At 60.7% G+C, this 26,342-nt stretch overlaps 8 protein-coding genes across 8 annotated transcripts; 3 read left to right on the plus strand and 5 right to left on the minus strand.

The window, feature by feature from the left end:
- Window positions 1–1,265: 1,265 nt before the first annotated feature.
- On the minus strand, window positions 1,266–5,013 carry BXZ73DRAFT_89410 (amidase signature enzyme; the record flags this gene model as incomplete). The annotated part of the gene is made up of 14 exons (XM_048025260.1): window positions 1,266–1,617; window positions 1,735–1,802; window positions 2,047–2,201; window positions 2,269–2,311; window positions 2,375–2,460; window positions 2,518–2,622; window positions 2,963–3,096; window positions 3,331–3,382; window positions 3,468–3,541; window positions 3,610–3,830; window positions 4,170–4,243; window positions 4,312–4,422; window positions 4,550–4,663; window positions 4,875–5,013. 14 exons carry the CDS (start codon window positions 5,011–5,013, stop codon window positions 1,266–1,268), a joined length of 1,728 nt encoding a protein of 575 aa, XP_047878925.1.
- Window positions 5,014–7,311: 2,298 nt separating this feature from the next.
- BXZ73DRAFT_100387 (uncharacterized protein) lies at window positions 7,312–9,710 on the minus strand (the record flags this gene model as incomplete). Its single annotated transcript, XM_048014562.1, has 7 exons — window positions 7,312–7,664; window positions 7,730–7,931; window positions 7,992–8,282; window positions 8,343–8,638; window positions 8,827–8,865; window positions 8,943–9,407; window positions 9,686–9,710. The coding sequence occupies 7 exons, from the start codon at window positions 9,708–9,710 to the stop codon at window positions 7,312–7,314; spliced, it is 1,671 nt and encodes a 556-aa protein (XP_047878926.1).
- Window positions 9,711–10,119: 409 nt separating this feature from the next.
- Window positions 10,120–11,806, plus strand: BXZ73DRAFT_89412 (solute carrier family 35 member SLC35F1/F2/F6; the record flags this gene model as incomplete). The annotated part of the gene is made up of 10 exons (XM_048025261.1): window positions 10,120–10,177; window positions 10,210–10,420; window positions 10,482–10,528; window positions 10,579–10,626; window positions 10,688–10,854; window positions 10,906–11,038; window positions 11,100–11,249; window positions 11,318–11,463; window positions 11,569–11,650; window positions 11,721–11,806. 10 exons carry the CDS (start codon window positions 10,120–10,122, stop codon window positions 11,804–11,806), a joined length of 1,128 nt encoding a protein of 375 aa, XP_047878927.1.
- Window positions 11,807–12,182: 376 nt separating this feature from the next.
- Window positions 12,183–13,068, minus strand: BXZ73DRAFT_76735 (uncharacterized protein; the record flags this gene model as incomplete). The annotated part of the gene is made up of 3 exons (XM_048022499.1): window positions 12,183–12,323; window positions 12,388–12,450; window positions 12,511–13,068. 3 exons carry the CDS (start codon window positions 13,066–13,068, stop codon window positions 12,183–12,185), a joined length of 762 nt encoding a protein of 253 aa, XP_047878928.1.
- Window positions 13,069–14,194: 1,126 nt separating this feature from the next.
- BXZ73DRAFT_89414 (uncharacterized protein) lies at window positions 14,195–14,971 on the plus strand (the record flags this gene model as incomplete). The annotated part of the gene is made up of 3 exons (XM_048025262.1): window positions 14,195–14,267; window positions 14,368–14,483; window positions 14,543–14,971. 3 exons carry the CDS (start codon window positions 14,195–14,197, stop codon window positions 14,969–14,971), a joined length of 618 nt encoding a protein of 205 aa, XP_047878929.1.
- A 102-nt stretch (window positions 14,972–15,073) lies between these two features.
- On the minus strand, window positions 15,074–17,165 carry BXZ73DRAFT_45283 (carboxypeptidase S; the record flags this gene model as incomplete). Its single annotated transcript, XM_048019483.1, has 8 exons — window positions 15,074–15,246; window positions 15,297–15,930; window positions 15,983–16,189; window positions 16,244–16,337; window positions 16,390–16,516; window positions 16,575–16,678; window positions 16,736–16,834; window positions 16,900–17,165. The coding sequence occupies 8 exons, from the start codon at window positions 17,163–17,165 to the stop codon at window positions 15,074–15,076; spliced, it is 1,704 nt and encodes a 567-aa protein (XP_047878930.1).
- Window positions 17,166–20,878: 3,713 nt separating this feature from the next.
- BXZ73DRAFT_76737 (transcription initiation factor IID TAF10 subunit) lies at window positions 20,879–21,592 on the plus strand (the record flags this gene model as incomplete). Its single annotated transcript, XM_048022500.1, has 4 exons — window positions 20,879–21,109; window positions 21,174–21,238; window positions 21,297–21,434; window positions 21,481–21,592. The coding sequence occupies 4 exons, from the start codon at window positions 20,879–20,881 to the stop codon at window positions 21,590–21,592; spliced, it is 546 nt and encodes a 181-aa protein (XP_047878931.1).
- Window positions 21,593–22,467: 875 nt separating this feature from the next.
- Window positions 22,468–24,541, minus strand: BXZ73DRAFT_100393 (uncharacterized protein; the record flags this gene model as incomplete). Its single annotated transcript, XM_048014563.1, has 9 exons — window positions 22,468–22,681; window positions 22,748–22,824; window positions 22,878–23,053; window positions 23,109–23,341; window positions 23,397–23,649; window positions 23,703–23,929; window positions 23,995–24,071; window positions 24,125–24,303; window positions 24,358–24,541. The coding sequence occupies 9 exons, from the start codon at window positions 24,539–24,541 to the stop codon at window positions 22,468–22,470; spliced, it is 1,620 nt and encodes a 539-aa protein (XP_047878932.1).
- Window positions 24,542–26,342: the final 1,801 nt, after the last annotated feature.

Genomic DNA, 26,342 nt, shown 5'->3' on the forward strand with positions numbered 1-26,342 from the left:
ACGATGTTCGTGCAAGAGGGGAACAGAGCACAAAACCAGGTGCTGCGGGTTGTGGGATTAGAGGAGGCGGCGTCGAGGTGGTCAGAAGTACTTACTAGACAGCGCCGATCTTGGTGGCGATCTTCTCCGCATCAAGAATACCGTTGAGCGCGCCACAAAGAATGCCCGATGCCGAGCTTCTCGACGATGCGGAGGGAGCCGGAGGAGAGCAAGCTCTTACCAGTCGGAGAAGCCGGCGAAAGGTTCAGGTACCACCGGTGAAGGAGCCGGCAAGCCTACTGTGGACGCACGAGTATTTACAGTAGGCCCAACCGTTCGCAAGAGACCGGAAGGCAACCAGACCTTCTTCTGTGTTTCGTTTAAAAAAGACCCAGGAGAGCAGCCAGAAGAAACGAACTGCAGATCACTTGACCAAGAGTACGGGGAGGGCCACAGGGCCGTGCACTGGACGCAGTCGAGCAACTTCAGTCGGAGCTGTTCCAAAGCTCAACACACATGATGGAGGATGCGGGGGGAGAAATTTACCAGTACTCGCACAAGGTGAGCCGGGTTCTGTGGAGAAAGACTGGGGATGAGCCATGCGCGCTGAGCGCTGAGCCTGTTGTGACTCGTCGGACAAGCATGCCAGCGACCCGAGTCGCAGCTTCTCACGGTCTTTATGGTTGCACCTCGACCACGGGCGCTTCGTCCCAGGCCTCGAGCTCTGGTTCTCTTGCTCGCTTACTTACTGAGTCACTGACTTTTGCATCGATCCCCCCATGATACCTGATATATAGAGGAGTCAAAGCACTCCGTGTTGGGGCCATAGGATTCACGTTTCAACACTCCATGCTCTAGTTGCCTGGAGCTCAGGAAACAGCAGGAGACTCGTTGATCGCTCATTTGTGGAACTATCGACGCTTCGCACACAAGTCTAATGGCACAAGGAGATCAAATCACTGGGTTCGCTGTGGATTAATTATGGGTCCTGATCCATTGGTACACAAGACCGAGGCTCGAAATATGATACATGCAAGTATGATACAGTCCGTACATGTGTGTGCGTGTGTGAGGGGAACGACCCGGGATTAACTCAAAACAGTGTAACGTAAAGCACGCTCAGTCCACGCCCAAAAACAGGGACACCACCAGCGAGTCCGACAGAACCCGCATCCGCAGACGACGTCATCGACAGCCGTTAGCTGCGCACCCCCTCCACGCGTGCGCCACGAGGCGCGTCGTCCTCTCGCATCCTCCTCCTCCTCCGCCGCCGCCGCCGCCGCCGTTCACGCGCCCTGCCCCGTCCACGACCCCGGCCGGCCGACGTCGCGCGGGCCGAGCGCGGCGTCGAGCACGCGCATCATCCCGAGCACGCGCTCCTCCTCCCACCGGCGCCCGACGAGCTGCACGCCGACGGGGATGCCCGCCATCGCGTCCGCGTCGTAGAAGCCGCCCGGGCCGTAGAGCAGCTTGTCGACGAGCGGCGAGCCGCCCGGCGCGGCGTGCGCCGGGTCGTAGCCGGCGGGCGCGCGGTCGACGGCGGGGTCGACGCGCGAGACGGGGAGCGTGCCGACGGGGCTGTCGACGACGTTGTAGAGGAGGCATGCGGTGGCGATCGTCGCGAGGTACTGGCAGGAGCTGCGGGGGCGGGGGGCGGGGAAGGGCGTGGTTTGGTGCGGTGGAGGGCGCGGGGGGCGGGGATAGAGTGTGATGCGTCAGCGAGTGAGGTGCGGCGCGCGATGCGGGTCCACGTACTTGTGGGGGAGGGCGGGGAGGGCGAGCGTGGGCGCTATGATGCCATCGAGCTGGTGCTTGTCCCAGACCTGTCGTGCGCGGCGTTGAGCATGAGAACGGGACGTCTCTGCAGTTTTGGGCGCAGGCAGAGTGCAGAGCCGGACGGAGAGATCCGCGCCTAGCGCGGGCAGAGAAGCGAAGGCGACGAAATGCCGGCCTTTAGCCCAAGCGAAGGCAGCAAGGGCCGACGGTCGGGTGTTCGGCGTCGAGCGAACAGTCGAACATAGACCACAGAACACACCAGCGTGGCAGCCGATAGGATGGGACGCTCACCTCGCGATAGAACCTCGCCGTGTACTCGTCTCGTTGCTTCACGCACTTGTGGAACTCGTGCACTGGCCGCGAGCGCGTCTCACGCACCACGCTCGCGAGCATCGGGTCTCCCATGCATCGCTCGAGGACGAACGCAATCGAGGTGCGAAGCCACCCTAACAAGACAAATGAAAGCGTATCGTTGGCCCGCGTTCTCACCGTAGACGAGCGTGGTGGACTCACCGAACAACGACGGGCCCAGCAGCAGCGACGAGACCCCGTTGTCCTACACACGGGGACGCTCGATGAGACCCAATCGGCCAGTTGGACGGCGAGCAAAGGCACTCACAATCGGGTCCCGCCCCAGGTCCGCTGAGATCGTCTTGTACCCGTCCGCGGCGGTGATGCCCATAAAGATCTCCATGACCCCTTTAACTGCGTCCCAAACCCAGTAAGTATCATCGCAGCTCACCAGGAAGCGAGAGCACTCACTGTCTGGCACCCGCACCTCCACGCACTCGTGGCCCGCCCGCCGGAGCGCGTCGACCGCCTCCCGCACCGCGCGCTGGTTCGCCGGCGACGGCCTCACGAACCCGTCTGGGGAGCAAAGTGTGGTTAGCGAGCCCGTTCCTCCCATCATCTCGCGCGGCCAACGAGCGCCTCCTCGGGAAGCCGGTCGTGTGCTCGCTCGGTGGCATTACCGAGCGCGGCGCGGCGCGGACACCGCTATCGTCGACGACCGAGAATCGAGATAGCAGCCCAGGCGCGCTATCGCATCCCGTGGACGCGCGCGGCGCCCGCGAAGCTACCGCGCGGCGACACGGAGCCCGGGCGCGGCAGTGGGGGGGCTTCTGCGGCCTTCTCGTCCGTCGTGCAGCGCGGCGACAGGGAGCCTCGGGGCGCGTTGGGCGGAAACAGAAACAGAGAGACGACGCACCGGAGGTATAGAAGCCGAAGCGCAGGCGTGGCGCCAGGTCGACGTCCCGGAACGGGAGCGGGGCGGGGTAGGACTCGCCGGGGGCGGCCTGCCCGAAGACGAGGCGGGAGGCGAGCTCGAGGTCGTCGACGGATCTGCGCGCGGGGCGGTGCCGGCCGAGGCGGGTGCGGGGGTTCGCGAAGGCGGGGGGGCGGCATCGGGCATCGGGCAGGGCGCATCGGGGGCATTGGGTCGGTGTCGATGGATCGGCGCAGTGGCGTCAAGGGCAGGCGTCACGGAATGGCGCGCGGGGACGAAAGGAGAACAAGGCAATGGTGGTCGTCAGCGTCCTGGATGAATGCGGTCGAGCGGGGTGGAGCGCGACAGACCTTCCCATCGGCCCATTGACAGTGCGGATGCCCTCGAAGCCCGACCAGTTCCCTGAGCGAGGCAAAGGACGGTTAGCCTCTCTGCGGGTGCGCAAGGGTGGGCAGGACAGAGCCACACTGGCGCCGGGTGGACGCACCTTCCGCGCCCGCCATGCTCACGCGGCCGAAGCCGGGCTTGAGCGAGTACACCCCACAGAACGCGGCCGGGATGCTGCAGTAGGCGCACAGTCAGCGGCGCTGCTGAGTACTGAGTACCGGAGACGGACGCAGGGGACGCACCGGAGAGAGCCGCCGATGTCGCTGCCCCAGCCGAGGGCGGCACCGTCGAGGGCGAGCAGCGCGGCCTCGCCGCCGCTCGTGCCCCCACAGGTGTACGAGCGTGAGTAGGGGTTGAGGGAGCGACCCCAGACCGGGTTCGAGCACTCGAAGAAGAAGATGCACTGGGGCACGTTCGTCTTCGTGAGCGGGATCCCGCCCGCCTTGCGGACGAGCGCGACCACCTGCGCGGCGATATCAGCACGGATTGTTTGTACAACTCGGATGAGGAGGAGCAGAGGAACGGGGGCACCGAGTGCGGGGGGAGCGCGGCGGGCCACCCTGGGTGCGTCGGACGAAGCCGAGCGAGGGCGTCCGAAATTAATATGCGCGCCTGCACGGCCCGCGACAGGCACCAGAACCCAGCGGCAGCCTCTAGCCATCTTCGTCGCCTCTAGCCATATTCGTCCCCCGAGCACTCGATCGACCATCCCTCGTGGTCCGTAGACGTAGATGAACTACCCGGGCGGCCACACCGGCCTCGGTGGAACGCAAATGCCAAAAAAAGGCCACACGAAACGCACCATCGACTCCTCGGCCGAGGGTTTGCCCGCCCGGGATGAATAGCCCATCGTGGTGTCCTGCCCTTTGACGTCGTCTGCGGGCAGAGGGCGGGTGAGCCCTGTGAGAGGCGGAATGCGCAGTCGTGCAGCGCGCGTCACTCACAGGTGTCCTTGAAGCTGACGGGGACGCCGTGAAGCGGGCCGCGGAGCCTGCCCGTGCTCGCGAACTCGGCGTCGAGGGCCTTCGCATGTTTTCGCGCGGCGCCGAACATCGCTAGAACGCGCGCGGGACCAGAGCGGGACGTCAGCAGACGGGTCGACCACAGCCGAGAGGGAGCTAGAAGCGCGCGCGTGTGTGCGCGCGCGACGCCGTCCGGTCTGGCGAGGACGGAGGGACGCACCTTCGGTGAGACAGTTGGTGAGCTCCTGGGCGAGCGCGGCGCGGGCGATGTAGGCCTCGAGGACCTCGGACGCGGTCCACTCCCGCTTCGCGATCTGGCGCACGATCTCGGACGCTGCATACCCGGCGCAATATGTCGCAGTCCCGTCGAGTGTTCGCGCGAAGCAGATGGAGAAGACGGGCGTGAGTATCGAACCCAGTGGCCAGAGGCGCCCGCCCGCCAGGCTATGTGACGACCGCGAGAAATGGACGAAGCGGGTTCTGCGTGGAACGCGGCCAAGGCTCGCGGGGTGCGGTGGGGGCGTGGCTGGGAACGGGTGACGCACCTGTCGCGTAGAGATACCGTTCGTGGACGAGTTTGGGTGAGAACGGGTCGGCGGGGGTGGTGTCGCGGAGGGCGTCTGCGCGGGCGGCCTGCTTCCGGCGGGCGACCTGGATGTGGGCCGGGGTGGAGAAGGGCCACATGTCGAGAAGTAGGAACGTTCAAGCAGATGTGCGGCAGGTGCGGGCGGGCGAGCGGAGAAGTCGGAGGGGAGGGGGGCAGGAAGCTGCAGCGGACCGCGATCGACGGGGCGAGGACGGGCAGAGGGCTTTTATATGCCGCGCGAGGAAGGCATTTGCGGTGTCCATCGCTCGCTCGCGCGCGCGGACGGACAGGTTTGGGGAGCGGGACAGGCGACGCGAGATCTCTCGCGCGGATCGAGATGTCCGCGGAGCGAGCGGGGCAGACGCGCGCTTATGACACCCCCGCGCGCGCCGTGGCTGCCAGTGGGCAGCGAACTGTGCGGCGCCGTAAGTGCGCCAGCGTACGCACGAGAGCACTGTCCATTGCCCGTTCCGCGAGCTCGTTCCGTCATTCGCTCGCACGGCGGCTTCCTCCACTGGCAGCGGCGAGGCCATGCATCGAGCGAGCGGATCGACAAGAGCGGACGAGGGCCGCGCTCGCCCCGCGCGTGAGGTTCGCTGCGCGCGCTTGTGGCTGGCGGATCCGTCGCGGGCGGACATGGCGGCGAAGCTGCCTGCGCCACTGTTGGCCATCGGCATTACTATTGACGTTGGGGCCTGTCCATACGGGAGCCAAGTTGGCTTGGGGTCCCGCGCCGCGACATGCAGGCCCCGCGCGCCCGAGGGTCGCCGACTCTGCACTCGCCCTGAACGGCTTCCTGTCGACGCCCGGGAGCGTCCTTACACGCGTTAGCCACGCGTCTGCGTGTGGCGGCACCGTGCGTCCGTGCCGAATTCTCTTCGCGTCCGGTCGCGCTGAATCGCAACTTTGTCCTAGCCAGGGTGGGTCGTGGTCGAACTAACGAGTTTGAGCATGAGCTAACGGCACAAGCCAGAGTTTGTGCGGACTGCAAGCGGTAAGCTAGGGGCCCCCTTGAGCAGGATCAGGCGCCCCTGAAGCCGACGGACAACGAGCGTCGAGCGCCGCCTCACGCGCTGCGGCAAGCCCGCAGAGCAGGACGGCGTCCAAACCGGGCGGGCCGGGGGAGCCGCGCACATTGCCGACCATGACGTCAGGCCTCTGACCGCGCCAAGTTCCCACTCGTCCTTCGCCTTCGCGCGGACTCGCTGCCGCCCGCGTGGGCTCCGCACGCCCTCTATGGACGGGCCCGGGCGCGCGGGTCTCGGTCGCCCGTCCGGGCTTCTATTGGTGGTGCGCGTCCTCGCCCATCGCGATCCACCGCCATGCTCCCGTCTGGCGAATTCCAAGCGTGTCCCGCTGTGTCCGTCGCGAGGCCCCGTCGACGGCTCACCTCCTGAGATCTGTTGCCGCTGTGACCCGTCAACGTCGCGGGCGGTGCCTGTGGAGCCCCCGGTCGCTAGCAGTGTGTGCGCAGGGGAGGCGCGGCGAAATTGACCAGGGCTGCAAGCGCTGCAGGCCCGTACGGTGGTACGTGGGACTGCTCGCCCGTCCTGCAGATCCGAGAGCAGGATCATCGAGTGTCAGCGTGCGCTCGACGCACACGCACGTCCTCCGAAGTCCTCCGCCTCCGCCACCTCGGCGCTCGCGGGAGAGGCTTGGAAATTAGAGTCCCTCGAGCCGTCGACCCCGAGCCCGAGGATATTGCGAATTGGTATTGGTCGAGCTCCTCGTCGCATGAACGCATCCACCAATCGCGAGTTACGGCAGCCGCCGGCGAGAAGGGAGCGGTGGTTGGGCGGGGAAGCCACGCGGGCGTCTTCGGCCTTCTAGCAGCAGCCTTGGCTATGGTACTTCGCCAGAGGACGCACGGCGGCGAGAAGCCGTTGTGGCCTCGGGCCAGTGAAATTGCGCGCAGAGAGGCTCCCATGCGGAGTGTGGGTGCGGCGTGAACGATCCACCCGCTGCTCCAAGACTGGCGTATGACGTCCTCGTACCCTCGGAGAGTGAAATGTCTGAAGAAGGGCAGAGTTAAGCGAGGCACCGCGATGGCAATCTCCCAGCGACCAGCAGATGACACTGGGCGTTGGCGAAGATTGGACGGCTGCCATGAGGAACGAAAATGGTCTGTCGAAGCATCGCGGAACCTGGGGTGCGAGAGCAGACAAAAGCTCATAGCTCAACATCGTAGGATAGTAGCTGGTAACAACATACATCCATGAGGACACAATCATATTCAGTACTCGAAGGATTCGACAGACGGACAGGAGCCTCACGAACGACAGACCAAGTCCCCACTCAAGCAGCGTGCAGCCTTGGATCGATGACGACAGTACACAGGACGAGAAGCCGATGACCAGTGAGCGTCCATCGAGAAGAGTGCCTAGCTTCCAGTCCTCTTAGTCCTCGGGGAGGGGCGGCGGCGCATCCGGCTGCGGCGCGAAGACGAGGTTGAGCGGCGGTGTCGTGTTCGCCTCATCGCTGAGCAAAGTCGCAATGATGCTCCGTCCCGCAAAACTCCTCCCCGCGAGCGCACGGAGCGCAGCCGCTGCCCCGTCCGGGTCCGCGAATTTCACATAGACCCGGCCGACGCCTGCTGCTTCGTCCGCGCGCTGAGCTGCGATCGCTGCGTCTCGCCCGCCCTCTCCCCATTTGGCCTTATCCTTCTTGACCGGCCGCGGGATGCGGAGGTCCTCGACTGGACCGTAGTTACTGCACTCCTCTTTGATATCCTCCAAGATGTCGGCGTATTCTTGTCGTCGTTGAGCTCCTCGGGAACGACCATGTTGAGCATGAGCAGGATCCGGTCCTGCGAACCGGAAAGATCGCCGACGGGTAGAATAGGTTTCGGAATTTCCGGGTTCTCGTCGTAGAGGCCAGGGATTGGTGGTTGGCCAGGTTTGGCGCCAACAGACGCCCGCTGAACGACAAGGTACTTGTCACCTAGCTCCATGCCGCTGAGCGACTGTATGGCGACGTCAGTGACACTGGGGTCGACATATTCGAAGAACGCGAAGCCCTAAATGAGGATGCAATGACGAATTTAGTACCTGAGAGATGTGAGATTGCAGAGACGTACCTTGGACGCGCCGTTTCCGTTTTCTCTCACAAGGTTGAAAGCCTTGAGCTCACCAAAGCTGCTAAGCAGCTCCATGACCTGCTCCTCATTCAGATACATGGGCAGGCCACCGACGAAGATCTTGTTCGCCGAGTCGGGTACGTTGGTGGATACAACACCGGGGACATGCATGTTAGGCGCAATGATGTCCGGGCCACCGTAATCCTTGGGACGGCGAATCTTGAGAGGCCCATTGAGGAAGATGATTCCGTCAAACGCCATAGCCGCGGTCGCGTCTTCAGCGCTGCGGAACTAAAGCGTCCAGGAATCGGATGAGTAATGTGGGTATCGTTGAATGGAAGGACTGCGTACCTCGACAAATGCGTAATTCTTCTCGTAGTTGCACTGAACAGCCAACACAGGGTTGCCAGGTGCACCAGTGCCGAGGCTCATTTCCTTCATCTTTGAGTTGAAGAAGTCGGTCAAATTTTGTTCGTTGATGTCTGGCGTAATGCTACCAATGTAGAGGCGACGAGACTGTCTGGACAGGTTAGGGTTGACGCCAGTGCCCATACCGAATGTGGACACAGGCATAGGCGGAGGGAGACCGGGGATTGCAAGAATAGCTGGGATTTGGGTCCGGTTTGCGCCGGGAAGGTTGAACAGACCTGCCGGGGTTTATCAGTATTTTGGATGCACATGTGGAGCGATCGCAAAGCAACGAAGGATCGATTGGACCAACTTCCACCGCCAATGTAGGCCAATCACGCGAAACGGTGTAGGGGCCGATGTCTGAGTGGAAGGAGGAAAGCCTTCGCAAAAACTGTACGTGCGAGAAGAGGACTCTGGTGCTCACCGGTTTGTTTGGCCTGCATAGCGGTGTACTGCTCGTAGCCTGGAGCGTGAACGTCCCAACCGCTGGCCTTCCTCTTCCTCTGCGCCAGTGGGACGACGTCCGTCGGGGTCGGAGACCTCCTCTCGGGTGTGCCCAGCCCATCTCTCTGCCGTCCCCGTCCCCGTCCCCCTCCTCCTCCTCCTCCTCCTCTGTCACCCTCATCCCGTGGCCGGCGTTGGCCAGCGTGGTCGTCATCCCGGCGGTGATCCCGACGACGGTCATCTTCGCCACGATGACGCCGCGCAAATTCTTCGTAGTCTTCGCGCCCTCCGACGGGCCCGCCACCGTAGCGGTCACGGTCGCCGCGGTCCCTGTTGCCGCGGTCGCGGTGGCCATCGCGGTCAGAGTGCCGACGAGAGTCGTAGCGGTCACGGTCGCGGTGGTCTCTGTCGCGGTGTCTGCGGTCACGGTCGCGGTCGCGGTCGTGGTGGGAGTGGTGGCGTTCGCCGTACTGGTCTGCAAAGGCTTTGTGAGTATCGTGCGCGGTTGCTTCTGGGTCTGGTCAGTAGGAGGCCAGTGGGATGGATGCAAAACGCCAACGCCTGCGGAAACCTGCAGCACAAAACCACTAGGGAGAGCTGTCTGAGGACCGGACAGAGACAGACGCAGGCTAGCTGTAAAAGCTGTAAAGGAATCCTTTGGATGTGCGCGCGCTGCGAACTAGAATCCGTGATATATCTGCTGCGCTAGAAAGGTGGATGAGGTGGCCTCGGGCGAGGCTTGTGTCACCTGTGATTCTCGTCGACTCGACCGCGCCCATCCCTGCCTCCAGAAGGGAATGGGAAGGACGAAAAGAAGCGAAAAAGGTTCTTTTACTCACCCATATTCTCGCCTGTGGTGGCCATGTTGTCAGCGGATGGATGCGGCAGAGAGCAAGGTGGGAGGACTGAACGTCGAGGTTTGCGCCTGATGTTGACACGCCAGCGCGTGGGATATCTGGACGATAAGAGGGGGTTATCATCAAAACCGGCACCTGTCATCCGCACGCGGGCCACATTCACCATGCCAAAATTGGGCGTAACTAGCAAAATGCTGGGCGATAACAGCAGAACTGTCGATCAGAGTTGACGTTGAAAGGCGACTCTGATGAACTTCACAAATCTTGCCGCCGCCCTGGGCTTGCCCGACGTCCTCCACCGGCCCCGAGTTCCTCCCATAGGACTGGCCTTCGCCACCCTGCGCTAGGCTCCAATTGCCACGGCTTCCTGCTCCAAATAAAAGCCCACGAGTCCTCGCAGTCCTCCGGCAGCAGCCATGTCGACCACCCCCAAGATCAGAAGACCGACATCCCCTACGACGATGCAGTCTCCGCGTCCAATGTACCCGACCTATCTTTCGACGCAGGAGTCTCTGCACGACCTCCGCTGGACCATTCGTCTGTGAGGGCGTACCTGGGGAGTTTGTGGGCTCGCTTCTCTAGCATCTGGACCAGGCGGTTCGTGTATTCCTTGATCGCGGGCCAGGTTGTCTCTCTTTGCATCACCTGCACGAATGTCACGACCACGGAGCTTGTTGCACGAAACTGGTCTCTGCCCACTACACAAACGTTCTTCTTGTGAGCAACCCCTGCCTTGATTTCACCAATGATGTCCATGATTGAACCAAGCATTTGTCAGGTACTTCGCTCTGTTCGTCATATACACCCCGTACACGATATACAGATGTACGTGCTTCTTATCAATCCTGCGATCGGCGCATATTGAGCAGCGACAGACGGCTTCGTGGGATGGCTCAAAATGATTTACAAGGATGGCTGGAAATGTGAGTGTTTTGATCCTCGTCCTTCCGTCATATCAATCTGTGCATTCAACAATCATATCAGATTTCATTCTGGCCGCGGCCGACGTCGAGGGGAACTTCCTTGTTGTGAAGGCATATGAATACACGACGCTGCTCTCATGTATGCTTCTTGACGCATGGGCAATCCCCGTCTGCCTCTTGTTCAGCTGGATCTATATGCGTCCCAAGTACCATTGGACTCAGCTCCTGGTGCGTCTCTCGTGATTCTGAGGGGCACAATGTTAACGTTCTATCTTTCAGGGTGTCTTCGTTTGCGTCGCCGGTCTGGGCTTGCTTGTTGCTTCCGACGAGATCACCGACAAAGACTGGCCCGCGCTCAGTCGTGCGAAGGGCGACATCTTCATGCTTGTTGGCGCGTCGCTATACGGTTTCAGTGCGCTCCACCTTCCTCTTTCCCGTGCACCAACAAGCCTCTGACATCATCGGCTTCACAGCAAACGCGACCGAGGAGTTCTTCGTGCGTCGGTCGCCGCTGTACGAAGTCGTCGGCCAGCTCGGAATGTGGGGCGTCCTCATCAACGGCATCCAAGCCGCTGCGCTCGAGCACAAGGACATGACCACCGCCAGCTGGAATGGCGCGACGAGTGAGCGATGCCGACTGCCTCTACTCCCACCGCTCATCTCCGCTGGCGGCGGCCACTTTCTTTGACAGTCGGGCTCCTCGTCGCGTATACCGCGGCGATGCTCATCCTCTACACCGTCGCACCCGTGCTGTACCGGATGGCGTCCTCGGCGTACTACAATCTCAGTCTGCTTTCGTCGGACTTCTATGGGCTTCTGTTCGGCCTGTTCCTTTACGTGCGTGCCTTTCCCCGCTCCTCTTCACCGAGTTCGAGGCACGAGCCCCGGAGATGAAAAGCATGTGAGATCACTGCTGACAACATTGACGTTGTCTCCATATAGCACTACAAGGTGTACTGGCTCTACTTCCCGGCCTTCGTGATCGTCATCTCCGGCCTTGTCATCTACTTCTGGCATGCGACCCGTACGTATGGTCTTCTCGACTCCCAGCACTTGCCCCGAGTTCTGACGTCACTGTCGCGCGCGCCGTTCAGCGGAAGAGCAGGGCAAGATCGACCCTCGCGCACCAGCTTACGTCCACCAGCGCGAAGGCCCGAACGTCATCGCCGGGCAGGTGTAGTCCTGCGTGGCCTTCGCTCTGCATCTCATGACCTCACGACACGAGAAGAAAAGTATAATGGCATGGTGGGGCAGAAAGAGGTAGTTGATGTTTGCTGAGGTGGAGGTTGGATATGTTCGCACCGTGCCAACCATAACGTGTATCACTCTGATGTTTACGAAACGCCTATGCGCTCCATACACGATTGACAGTTAAGTGCTAAGCAAGTCCGAGGAATGGGAGGGATAGAGAGTGTAGGTGGATAATGTCGACAGTGACGAAACCTGGTCTGAGTGGGCACTAGTGGTAGTACAAGAGGTTGATTATACTTCAACAGTAGTGGGGCTGAGGGGAGCATGCAAGAAGAGACGAGTGGAGGCATCTTCTGAAAGATAACTTAGACGAGACGGCGAGGAGGGTCGTCCTTCTTCGCCTCCTGCTGCCTCTGCCATTCTTCGAACTGCTTAAACTTGGCTTCACGCAGCGCTTGAATCTCGCGCTCCTGCTGCTCGCGCTGCGCGCGGTGCTCGGCGAGCTTCTGCGAAGGAAAGTATGCGTTAAACAACAGGGCTCAGACTCAAATGCGTGGGACCGGTACTAACCGACTTGAGGCTCTCCACAGTAACGAGTAGGTTGTTGAGCGTCGTCTCCGAGAAGTCGGTGATCTGCACCATGCGCGTCCAGTCAGTGCCCGCTCCATCGCACACCGCGTGAACAGTACGTACCGTGTCCGTCGCCTGCTGCACGACGTCCTTCTCCGCATCGGGCGCGGTCGGCATCGGGGACGGCGGCCCCCACGCGCCCTCAGGGCGAACCGGCGTCGCCGCGGGCGGTGGCGCGCGGCCCCACCGACCCCAGTGCCTCTCGCCGTTCCAGCTGTCCTGGCCTTGCTGTTGCTGTTGCTGCTGCTGTTGCGACCACTCGGGGCGGCCCCACGGGTGGCCTCTGTGCCACTCGGCGCTGCCGCTACCGGATGGGCCATGAGGGCCGGTGGACCAAGACCAGTTCCATCCCCATCGGTCCCTCTTGTCGATCGTGCCCGGGGTCGTGGGCTGGTTGGGGTTCGCGGCGGCCTCGGTCTGCGTGCCCGGGGCACCGGGGAGGGGGTAGGCCTGCTGGGGGATGAGGTCGCGGCCGCACTGGCGGGCGGCGAGCCACTCGTTGTAGTGGCGATGGCCGTCCTTGTGGTAGTGCCACCAGGTCGCGGTGCCGGCGCCGAAGAAGAACCAGAGGAAGCGCGAAGAGGCGCGATAGCAGCGGTGGATGTGCGCGCCGTGGTACATATTGATCTGGGTGCGGGTGGGCGAAGTGTGGGTTGGGGGGTGAAGTGAGGTTGAGGAGAGTTGAGTAGATTAGATGAGCCCGTGGGATGTAGGAGTGAAGGTGGGCTGATGGGACTCACTGAGGGCGCGCGGGCAGGTTTATAATACACGATGGTAGGCCGCGCCGTGCGGCGTCGTCACCCGTCGGGGGATGGAAGAAAGTGTGCGCGGCTGGTCGGAAGGGAGGGAGAAAGTGTGGTGCCCAGGGTAAGCCGAGGCGTTGCGCGGGCCACGGCCTATGCTGACGAGGCCGGGGCGCGGCCTGGCGGGGAAGATGGCGAGAGCAGGTGCGCCGGAAGGATGCGTCAACCGCGGAGGGTGGCTCGATGCCGAGGGAGGCGCAGGCTGAGGCATATTTGGGCAGGACGAGAGCACATCGCCGCGGCGTCGCGCCTTGCCGCTGCTGACGAGGCCCAGCGCCGACCAGTCACACGTCACAGAGGGCCGATGCCGCGTCACACCACGGTCCCGGCGCACGCGACGCGCGTCAGTGTCCCCGGTCCCGCCTCTCTTCCCCCCACCACCCGGCTGCGAGGGTGTCGCGTCTGGTTCAATATTCAAATATTCAATCCCAATCATCGAGCCTAGATAGTCCAGCTGTGTCAGCGCCGATTTTCGCACATGGATATTCCCACAACTGTCACTACGACCACACTTTGACTGCGGCCTCCGACTTGCGCAGGACGTCCGGCACGACCATCATGCACGCCTCTCACGATCGTGCAGACCCACCCACTTCGAGCGCCAGTGGCTACGCCCGTGCCAAGACCATCCACGACCATCTTCAACGCGCACTCCGAGGCGCACCTAACAGTACCAGGGTACTACGGACCATTCATCGTGCAGCCCGCACTGACCCTCACGCTTTACGTAGGAACACCTTGGCCGAGGCATCGCCCTCGCCCACACCCTCCACCCACCACAGGCCGATGGTCACGCGGACAGTCCCGTATCCCGATCGAGCGGGGGTGGTTTGAGCGAGGATGACGTGAGAAATCTAGCGCCCGTGTCCATTCCTCCCGTGCGTGCCTGAGTCGGCTGTTGCGTGTTCCGCCTGACGAGAGCCTGGCAGAGACTCACAGACCGCATGGCTGATCGGCTTGAGTCCGAGCTGCGGAGGACGTTATTGTCGATTCACGACTATTTCTGTGCCGAAGACGGTGAGCGAGCACAACTGAGCGGGTGCTACATTTCTGGTCCTGAACAAGTTGTCGCGGCCAGACGGACCGTCGGGGGCTGACGAAGAAGAAAGAATAGAAGCTGCACTCGGGCTGCCTGAACTCATCCGCGGGCGGCGCGAGGCCAATTCTCGGCATGAAGCATCCCTGGCGGATGCCCGCGCCCGCGTGCTCGAGCTCGTCGAGCGCGTAAACGAGGCACGCCCAACCCCGCATCCAGAGCTCGCGCTCTTCCGGCTCACCTCACTTCTCGCTAGGCTCACCACGCACTCGAGGCCAGGCTCCTCGACGCGCTCGGGTCCGTCCCACCACGCCTGCGCGCCCAGCGGGCGGCAGAGGCGGACGTCACCGCCGCGACGATCGAAATCGCGCTGCTCAAGCTCTCCGTCGTGCGCCTGCGCGCCCACCGCGCGCTCTACGGTCATGCCGCCGCCAAAGACAGACCGGACGCGACGGTCGCCCGCGCCGTCGGGGGCATGTACGAGAAGCTTAGGGAGAAGCGACGGGCGCAAGAGACGGAGGCGAGGGCGCTCGACGGGCACATTGAGAAATATGAGGCGGCGCTGAGTCTGGTGGACGGGCCGGATGGTGGGTTCAGGCAGATTGTGAGGGACATGGCACGTGTGAAGAGAGACACGGAAGAGTGCAAGAAGGATTTGAGGAGGCTTGGGTGGACGGAGGATTGACATTGGGTGATAGACGGACGAGTAGAGATACATCTGAGCATCCGTACTTTCATAGCGTGATGTGAACTTTTGCCGGTCCGCATCTCCCGCGCACCCCAGGGATCACTGATGCTCGTCCCAGTTGAGAACAAACTTGGTGTAGAACCTGATCGTCTCGATCCATCCCTTCGCACGGACGGCCTCGTTGACGGTGTGCGCTCCGTTGTAAGCGTCCTGGTTATGCAAGTGCTTGTACCGAACAATGTGCTTGGTGAGGTTCCAGTAGTAGCGTGTGTCTGGCTTGATATCAGTAACGCTCCACCCTTCCTTGACCTCGTCAACTCACCTGTGTTGCCGATGGTAAGCAACGGAGCAACCACGACGCTGCTCCCCTCATATCGGTCCGAGCTCTCGATCGTCGCCTTCACCGTCCCCGCAAAGACCTCATACGGCGCGCCCTTGCCCATAGGCGTGACCGGCGACGGCTCCAGCGCCGTCCCCCACGCATCCGACAGCGCAACGTGCCCGCCCCGCCCCGTCCCGGCCGAGACGTTCGTCCCGAACGCGTCGAGGGTCAGGTCGAACGCCTCCGCGACCGCCGCGAGGGTGGCGACGTAGTGCGCCTGCAGCGCCGCGACGGACGCGTGCTCCGCGATGCGGTGGTTCACGACCGCGGAGACGCGCTCGGGGAGCGCGTTCACCTTGACGCCCCCGGCGACGAGGTCGACCGCCTGGGTCGTGCGGAGGACGGCGGAGTAGAAGGGGAAGGCGGCGAGCAGCGCGTCCTCGAGGTCCGCGAGGTCCGCGTCGGAGCCGGTCTCGGCGGCGTGCAGCGCGAGCCGGCGCACGGTGGGTGGGTAGGCGGGGCCGTGGGCGGCGGCGCACATGGTGTAGTTGTAGGGGCTGCCGCCGCGAATGAGGGACGTCTCGAGGGGGTTGGCTTCCAGCTCGACGATCATGGCAGAGAGCATGCCGATGCCCTGTGTAGTCGTCAATGATGACGGAAACCGGGAATGGATGCTTGATGCTTACGGTATGCGCAGGCGGGACGCTGGAATGTCCACCCTTCGTCGTCACCTCCACTCGGACGTCGAGGTACCCCTTCTCTGAGAGGGCTGGTGTCGCGAATATCACGCCCTCCCCGTACGGAGTGCCGTACGAACCACCTTCATCCAGGAGCATCTCAAACCCATGAGTGCCATAAGTTTCCTCAAGGTACTCTGCCAATTTGCCCGCCCCCTGGAGACATTGTATCAATGAGAGGTACGGGAGCCAAGGATAAGACATGCTGACCTCCATGCCCGAAGCCTCTTCGTCGAATCCGTATGCCCACACAAAAGTGCGACGAGGTTGGAAACCCTGCTCGATGAGAGCGTCGATGGCGTGCCTGTGGTTCTCGTGAGACAATTTTTGTATGTGCAAGAATGAAATGCACTTACAGTGATGCAATAACATCCGACTTGTCGTCGCACGTGCCGCGACCCCAAATCCATTCACCGTCAAAAAGGCCAGAGTAGGGCGGATGCTTCCAGTCATTCACAGTAGTGGGTTCCACCGGAACAACGTCTGTACGTGTGTGTATTATGTTGCGCGCATCAACCCTCGACGTAGTGAGCGGTCATACCTTGATGACCAGCCATGAGCACTGGACGGGTTGAGGTATCGGAGCCCTGCCAGTGGAGCACAATCCCATATGTGTTGACGGTCGTGAAAGAGAGAGTTTGGAACCTTGAACCGGCATGAATTTGCTAGTACAAGATACATGGCAGAACATTGAGAACTCACACTTTCGGGAAGGTGATCTGTAGGTATTCTTGCAGAACGCCGAATGTCTCCCACCGAGGGTCTTTTCCGACTGGTTTGAGGTCGTCGTACGACTCAGTTCTTTCGGTAAAGGTCCCACTCTATCAACACCAGTAGAGTGGTCCGGTAGCCCAAAGAACACGTACGGAATCTGGATCGCGCCTGCGAGAGCCTCGAATGCTCGTGCTTGGAACGTCTCATCGGCGTACAAGGCCATCAATGTTCCATCGAGGTCCGCGTGCTTTAAGGGGTACGTGGCATCGACTTGGGGACAAAGACCCTCGGCCGCACTTGCAGATGTGGGCGCGGCGAGCCCAAACCGTGCATACGGGGGACCTCCGCCAACGGATGTATGTTCCAACGAGATGAACCGAGCTGCGTACCAGAGTGCACAAAGGCCGGATACCGCCATGACGAGTCGTCCTACGCGTCGAATCGTTCCTCGGGACGCGATATCCTTCTCTTGAGTCGGAGCGACATCGCGGAAACCGTTGGACGAGTACGAGAAGAGATGCGTGATGCCTTTGCTGTCTGCCATGACCAGTGCGAGGAGCGTCCTACGACGACAAGAGGGACAGGCCAGGTGGGAGCGGCCGAAGGCGCGTGAGCGACGAGACAAGAAGCGGTATCATCGTGTGGCTGCCCTTGGAGGCTGCTGGGAGCGAGTCAAGAGAACTATTCCGCGACTCTCGGACACTGAACATCATATCTAGGCGCCGAACACGGCGACGGTGCTGCGTTTCTTGTCTTTTTCCTTCACTCGTCGAGCAACTGCTACGGTCCACACCGCTTTCATCTGTCAAAGTAGCCGCTCCCTCTATCTATGCGAAGTCTGGGGGTTCACAGACAGAAGCACCGCTCATTTAATGTAGTTGCAGTGGCCGACTACAACAGTCGGTTTCTGCCCCCATTGGACTGTGGACCGATCGAGACTGTGACAGTGGATGCAAGGCCTGCTTCTCGCAATTTGGTGTCCGGATCTGCGCCGGGCGTCACATAGACCGACGTGGCGATTGGGACTCGCCTCTCGTAAGTTCCTAAGTGTTTGTGAATAATGCCGGAAGCTGACCCGAATATATGTACGTACTAGCATCATCTGAGAGCGTACGGGCCGTCCAATATTTGCTTCACGCAAACAAGTTGTTTATTCAACCAGCACAATTACCACCACATACTGATTCGTCCTGACGAGCGAGGCGTCGCTGCTTTTGGTAGGTCTCCTTGATGTGAAATTTGGACGTCCTCGACGTCGATCCTGGCCCAAACACCGGAAGCCCGACGCGAATGTCGCCTCTGCTTTCCATTTTAGGAAACCTCGCTCGACATCCGAACGGCTGTTGACAGCCCCGCCCTCGTCCGCAGGACACACAGCACTCGGACCCATCGCCCGAATCACGCACTTGTCGGGCTCGACGGATCCGCAGAGAGCAACGCTACATGGCGGGCATCACAGAACCCACTCTTTCCCCACCGGATACAGCGACAAGGCCAGAATCCCCTCTCTCGGCTGATTCGCCGAGCCCGAGACCACTGGAGGCGAACACCCCCGCCAGCCTCTCCAGCCAGCCTCTCTCTCAGCCTATAAAATACCCCTCCAATCCGCCCTCCCTCCTCACCACCCGACTCCCATCTTCTCTCCTCTCATCCCCACTGGCTGTGGACACTGCCTACTAGTCGATACCGTCGGAGCCATATGGCCCGCGCCCGTCTAGTCCCGCCTGCTCGCTTCTTCCTTCACCGCCGCCGTCACTCGACGTGCCGACGTGTGGTGGACGACGTACATATGTCAGTACGCCGTCACTATGCTCGTCCACGCTGTGTGCTCACGCGGTGTTGTCACAGACCCTCGCTGGTCGAACCTCTCCTGCTTCACGACTCAGCCCAGCGACCCCTTCTTCGTCACACTGCTCGGCAATGTATTGCTCGCTGGTTGGCTGGACCAACCATCGACCTTTCTGCGCGGCGCCGGGTATGTTTCCTCGTCGCCGGTCCGTGTCCCGTCACTGACAGCACCTGCACAGCCAAGTACGATGACGCTCGTACTCGTGAATAAGGTAGACCATTGAGTACACACCCCGACGCGGGACGAGCCAGTACGAGTACGTCATTGCTCGCCTCCTATTCGAACCATGGCCGCTGACGGGTTCGCGCTCGGTTGGACTCGATCAGTCTTGACGATGCCGGCCAACGGCCGAAGGATGTCGAACACGGCGAGGGCCACGTCTTGTGCGTCCTTCTCCTCCCTCCCATCCATCGTCGCTCGCTCACCCCCGCCCCTTCCAGTGAACGTGCCATCTGAGCTAGCCACTCTCGGAGCTCTGAGGTCTCGGACATGCTTCGTGCACGAAAGGAGGCCGGTTCTCCATCCGAGACTCAATCCCAGGCTCTTGTGGTCTAGCCACAGACGGCGCCCACAGGGCGTACCTCGTTAGGTGTGTATCTTCAGGGCGTCGGCCGGGCGGGCACTGACCATCCGATGCATTCAGCACGACATACGCGGTCAGGCCGCGCCTACCTTTCTGCATGCCCCCTTTGGAGTGTCGACACATGAGGCAGACCATTGCGAGTCACAGGCCTCGGTGCGACGGCAGTGACGTCTAGTACGTGTCCCGTATTTGCTTCCGTCCGTCGTCGCGCTCTGACCCACACCGGCGCCGCAGTGAACGTACCACCTGAGCCGACTATCCGAAGCTCTTGGGTTTCAACACCCAAGCCCTCCCGGACTCGTGCATCAGCTGGTATAGGGCGTCCGTCGTCAACGGTGAGCATCTTGGACGTGCTAGCGATGTCGTCGGCTGTGGTGCTAATGGAGCGACCCGTCTAGCTTCGACGACCGAGACAGGAGTCGTTCCTGCCTCGGTTCATCTCTATTCTCTCCCCTTTCATAGGTCGCAGAGTGTCGATACATGAGGCAGACCATCGCCGGTCATAGGCCTCAGCGCGGCGGGAGAGTCGTCTTGTACGTGCCGCCCTTGTTCTCGACGTATCTTTTCTCGAGTCTGATCCTGAGTTCCCCGTCAGTGAACGTGCCATCGTGGCCGACCACCAAGAGCTCTGGTGGCCGTGCGGCGGCTGGCATAGGGCGTCCCCCGTTAGCATACATCGACACCGATCAGGCCACCCTTTTATCTCTTCGCATTGTCGCTGGCTCTACTCGTCTACTTCTCAAGTTCTCGCGCATGATACCCCGACTTCCATCGCGCATAATACCCAAGCTTCCATTGCGCATGATACCCAGGCTTCCACCCGCGCTCGAAAAGTACGTGACACCGCACGAATTTCTCCGCACGCTGACCCCCGTCTCCTTTTGAAGAATACGCAAAATCGGCTCCGTGTGCTTTGTGCGGACACGTAGTACGAACCCAAAACATCGTATAATGTTCATCCCGTGCAGACCCCCCGTTCCGTTCCTCTGGTAGGGACGGCGTCGGGCGGTCTTTGAGCACTTGGTCTGCATGTACTATTCACGGCATGGTCAATATAGTCGTCGTTGTGCAGGGAACGCGCTTCATGTGACGGGGTTGAGGTTTCGTGGGTGACAAGCAAGCCAGAGCAGGCCGAGGAGCTACTCGGGGCAGATATGACATTGGCAACGGACAAACATCACATCAAGGGCGTCTAAAATAGTGAGAGAAAACTTCCGACAGTGTTCGACAACCTTGATGCACTGGGCGGAACCGCGACAGTACCTAGAGAGTCGTCAGCATAAAGTCATACGGCAGCGACCACGGGAATGAAGTTCAGAAAAAAGCGGGCTGGCTCGCCAAAGCAAGGGCCCGAAGGTAGCTGAGTTAAGTTTCTGCACCGCAGGAGGCCCTGCTAAAGCCAAATGCCTCAAACATCATAACAACGTCTTCGAAGTGAAACGAAGCTTGAAGATGAAGAAATACTCACAAGTTACAGGCACACAGTAGAAAGTGAGAGGAGCGAGTGAGAAGGAGGAGGACAAGAGGCGCAGACCGGCCAGCCGGGAATTTATGCGTGCCAAGCGTTCGCTAATAGGGAACTCTAGCGTCTATCCGGTCCGTCACTCACCACTGCACGCCGCTTCGCTGCTGCCGCACCACCACCACCATCCCCACTTGTCCTCTTCTCGCTCCCAATACCCTCTCTGACGACTGTAACATGGCGACCCCATACCAAGACGCATCCCAGGGCACCCCTTACTACGCGGCCACGCCCACCCCCTCCGCACCTTCGCCTCGCGCCCAGTCCACCCCCGATTTCACGCAACCAGGACCGAGCTCGTCCGCCGCTCAGGCCCAGAAGCCAGCCCCCGCCCACACCGCAGAGGAGGCGCGCAAGGACAAAACGCTCGCCGAGTTCCTGCTGATGCTCGACGACTACGAACCGCTGGTGCGCCCGCCTCCGCCGCGCGCCCTCCGCGCTGCCCCGAGCCCCGCTCACGCCGCCCCCGCAGATCCCGAACGAGGTCACGGAGTACTACCTCCAGCGGGTCGGGTTCGAGTGCGAGGACGTCAGGCTGTGAGTGTGCGTCGCCTCTCGGGACCGTGCGTCGCGGCTCACGGCGGCGCGTCGCCAGGAAACGCCTCCTGTCTCTCGCCGCGCAGAAGTTCGTGTCGGACATCGCGGCGGACGCGTACCAGCACGCGCGCATACGCGCGAACGCCGCGGGGGCCGGTCGAGGGCGAACCAGCCGATGGGAGCGGCGTCGGCACGAGTGCGTCCTTTCCCCTGTTTATGCCTTATCGCCACGGAGCCCTGAGAGGTGCTCTCGCCGTGCAGGAAAAGACAAAGACGACGCTCACGATGGACGACCTCGGGGCCGCGCTCGCGGAGTACGGCATCAACTCGCGCAAGCCCGAGTTCTACATGTAGACTGCCCCTTGGTCCTCATATCCGCACCTTGGTATCTTTCTTTTGCTTCACGTGTACATTATCATCGTAATGCTATCCCCGTTTGCACGCCGGCCCATGTGCCAACAGGCTGCCCGTGCCCCCTTGCCGCTCGGCTTCCGGCCCATTGTGCGGTCGTGCATCGTCTTCGAGACTTCGGATGCATGTAGTGACACTGAATCGGTTCCACCAAGGCAGCCCACCGGCTCCAGAGATGTATCTTCTTTCCCGAGTAAGGTGTCGCGATTCTTGGGGTGTCGCGCCGACAGAGTGTCCACGGCCGGCCACTCGCCCGCAGGACTCGTGTGGCAACTTCACTTCGACGTACGCCTCGGTCAGCCCATGGGTGAGGCGTCGAGGAGACCACAGCAGAAAGCGCATCCGACTTCGACTTCGGAAGTACGCCCATACTACCAAGGTCGACGAGTGTTTGTCTGCGCTGAGAAGCGGGGTAGGGAATGGAATACAGCGGCATAGGCGGGTGCGGCAGGATATATTCACGGTACAGGTGGAGTGATGACTGGCTCCAGGTCCGTGTATCCTAGCTAGGGTGGTAATGGCGGCGGTAGATGTAGTAGGCCGGTGGTCACAATGTCGGAAACTCAAGGGTATAGTAGGAGGCGTCCCAAATCGTATGTAGCAATGGGATGAAAGCAAAAGCGACGGCAGTACAGCATGGTCCGGAGCAAGTTTTCGAAGTGAAGTAGTACAGTTGTGTTATGTGGTTCATGAAGGTTGACTTGTCCAAGGGGTATACAACAATGTAACGTGAGTGTTCGTTAATGTCCATGAACGAAATGAAGGAAGAGCGCCGTATGGGTGGAAGTGAACGACAGATAACCTCGGGGACTCGGAGTTTAGAAGTGGATGGACGCGCCAACCTTGACGCCGAGGACACCAGTGAGCGCGGTGGTGAGCCAGGACGAGATGCTGAGGACGGCGCCGAAGTGTTTGGTGATGCCGAGCTTGCCGATGAGGGATACGCATTTGGGGGACAGCCCGCTTTTGATATGGGCAGAGAGGTTGCCGACGAGGCCGGTGCAGGTGCTCATCATGGAGCCGGTGAGCTTGCTGTAGACGCAAAGGCAAAAGTGAGTGGGTGGATGAGCAAGATAAAACGGGTGCGGTGAGACGTACCCGCACGAGACCAGAGTGACGAGGCACTTGGCTGAGAGGCCGAGGGAGAAGACAGCGGAGCAGGCAGAGAAGATGACCTGAATGTCGCACATGAGCATCAACTCGGCGCAGCGAGGTAAGAGAGACGTACATTGACACAGCCGGCAATGTTGGCGGCGACCGTGGTGATGGTGGAAGTGCCGAGGATGGTGGTCGAGTCACCGGAGAGTGACTGGCACGACGAGATGGCGCCATGGAGCTTGGTCGTGACCTCGCCAAACACACTAGTGATGAGGTGCGCAGTGACGTTGGACGAGGTGCCGTAGACTGCAGACACATGGTTAGACTCCTGGGCAAGGCAGTCACAGCAAGCACGACTCACTGATAGGGTGGAGGCAAGTCTCGAGCTCGGACTGGAGGTTGACGAAGATGGCGTGCATGCCGGAGTACGATGTGGACACAGAAGCGGCGATGCTGACGACGCCGCTGAAGCTCGAGGAGATGCCGAACTGGGAGATGAGGCCAATGCAGGTCGAAGAGAGGTTGACCTGAATGCCGGCGGAGAGGTCAGACACGAGGCCAATGCAAGTGCTGATCACACTGCCGCAGAGGGTGCTACCGGGGCGATATGATGAGTGAGCGAGGACTAACGAGGCAACGAAGGACGTACGCGCATGCCGTGAGGGCGGTGAGGGTACTGCCGCTGAGGCCGAGGTTGATGACGGCGGAGCACGCGGAGAAGACGACGTTGACGCAGGCGCCGATTACGACCGCAACCTCAGTTGAAGTGGCACCGCCGAGGATGACGCCGGCATCGCCAGAGAGAGACTGGCAGGACGAGATGGCGCCGTTCAATTTCGTGGTGACCTCTCCAAAGATGGTAGTAACGACGCCAACGGTCACGTTGGAGGAAGTCCCGTAGACTGTAAACCAGAATATAAGAAACAATGGCTATATGCACAAGGTAAGGGCTCACTGATGGGGTGGAGACAGGCAATGAGCTCGGCATGGAGGTTAGCGAAGATGTCGTGCATGGAGGAGACGGAAACGGAAACGGAGGTGCTGATAATCTCGCTGAAGTGGGCGGTGAGGCCGAATTGCAAGATGAGGTCCGTACACGTCGACGAAAGGCTTCCAGAAATATGGGCCGAGAGATGGGATGCGAGGCCGGTGCATGTGTAGACGAGGGAGCCTACAACCGTGCTGCGAAAAATGGACAAAGCCGAGGGTTAGGGGGACTTCATGTGTCAGATTATAAAGATGCATACCAGCAGGCAATAAGGATAGCCCAGCAAGAACCACCAAGACCGAGGGTAATGACAGCGGAGCAGGCGGAGAAGACCAGCTGCATTTTCAACGGGTAAGCCGAGTGCCCATGAAAACACCGGTGAGACGTACGTTGACAGAACCCGCAATGAGCGACGCGACGGTGGTGACCTCGAGGCCGCCGAGGATGATCTCGGTGCTTTCGCCAGAAAGCTTTTGGCACGACGAGATAGCAGTGTGTAGGCTGGACGTCACCGAGCCGAATGCACTGGTGACGACATCGACAGTTACGTTGGAGGTGGTCCCCCAGACTGCGGGTAATCATGTCAACGATGCCTAAGACGGAAAGGAAATATGAGACGCACTGATTGGGTGGAGGAAGCCCTCGAGCTCGATTTGAAGGCCGGTGAAGACGCCAGGGATGGACGACTCCTCGCAGCCGCAGCGGCGAACGATATCACTCTGAGTGAGGACAGGCCCGGCAAGTACGGCGGAAGCTGCGGCGAAGCAGAGGGTAGCGTAGGTGAGGATGGAGGTAAAGGAGTGCATGTTGGAACGGACTGTGTTCCCTCAACAAAGGAGTGTCGTTGGTAAGAGAGTGTGGGGTATAGAGAGGGCAGAGAACGAAAGGGAATGGGAACCGGAGAGGAGATGAGGTGCAAAGGCCATCGCTGCTCGCCTTTATATCATCGTCGTGCTTGGCCGACGGGCAAGACGAGCCGTGGAATCCGGAAGTGCGAGTCGGATGCCGATGCGGGCATGATGCTGAAACTGAAATTGTCGTCAGCGACCGCCACGAATATCGCTGCCATGGATATGAATACGAGCACGAGCGTGGGCGGCGCGATCGCTGATGCCTCAGGCAGGGGGAAAGTTGGCTAACCGACGCTCGCGCAGAGCCCGCCACGGAGTGCCGATCGTCTCAAAGGGAGCTTGTGGACCAGCTCGCGGCAGTGGCGGCGATCGAATTGGAGGCACGAGACTTGGCTGCTGAAGGAGGCGCGCTGGTAGCCCCTTGTCTCGGACTGTGTGGAACGACAAGAGTGCGCATAGTGATGGGCGACAGGCAAGAAGCATCGGAAGTCCTCGTACTCTCAAGGACCGAGTTTCGAACGAAGACAAGCATGTCCTAGGAGGGGAGGGAATGAGCATCGGGGAGTCGGCTCTGAGGGAGTGCGAGGTACGGACCTTAATTGTGCCACGTCTGGATACTCTCCTGAGCCACCACGGAGCGTAAAACGCGCTCGCAGCTGGTGGCTCAGAAACCAATACATACGAGAGCTAAGGAGATCCGTACACAGTGCGATCGGAGAAGGCTATTAATTGAATCCTGTCCTGAGCCCCAGCGCGTTCTCACGGCTTCCGGAACCGCCCGCCAGCGCTTCCAGCGCTCTCGCTTGAAACTCGCACCGACATCAGCAAAAGTGCGTTCGGCCAGGTAAGGATCCCAGGCATAGGAAGTCCCGGGATGTTGGAATGCGATTAGAATTGCCTGCTATTCGCTTAGACGTAGTGCCGGATTCGGATGCACGGGCGCCATCCCGGGGATTCCAATGCCAACGGATGGTATTGCAATTAATGGCCTGGGCAAGCTGTGAACGAGTGTTGCTTTGCAGACCATTTGTGGAAATATGACGAAGAGCCCGTGGCTCGTGAGGCAATACTTCCGGTGGTTGGAGGGCGAGGAGGCCGGCTGTCAGTCAGCAGTGCGCCGTTGCAGACCATCCGCAGAACGGACGAGGCACATTTTGACCGCCTTGCGTATCGTAGTTTATATTGGCGGGACCGTAGGAAGAGTGTTGGCCCTCCTGATGTCCTTTGGGATACGTCGTGAACAGTAATGTGTCCCTTGGCTAATCCAGTATTGGTTTGCTCGCACTCCGTTTATGTATGTTGAAGACATCACGAAATATACGCCAGTGGCGGTATATATCACACCAACTACACACATACAGGCCCAGCTGGTAGTGCGTCATGGGTGCAAGAACGAGGGAGGGGAGTCGTGGGCCACGACTAAATACATATGTGGAACGGCGGCTCGTTGGGTACGAACACGTCTTGGTTGGGTAGTCGTCCACTTTCCCACTGACGGTAGCTCGGGGCGGCCTTGCCATAAGCCCGAGGGCAACGCCGCGCGGCAGAGGGTCTTAGAGCCAACCAACGGTTCCATCTCTCGATCTCGCTAGCATCGCGCACGGAACAGTCGTGACGATGTTACATGCTGATGTGACGGCAACTCCGGATCCAGAGTAGGGTCGACAGGGGTGAGGGCGAGAGGGGTCTCAGGTGAGTGAAGAATGGGCTGACGGAGAATCCGAAAACAGGGCGCGAATCCAAACACCATCATCCT

This window comes from Epithele typhae (assembly GCF_022376455.1).
Source record: "Epithele typhae strain CBS 203.58 chromosome Unknown BXZ73scaffold_17, whole genome shotgun sequence".
NCBI lineage: Eukaryota > Fungi > Basidiomycota > Agaricomycetes > Polyporales > Epitheliaceae > Epithele > Epithele typhae.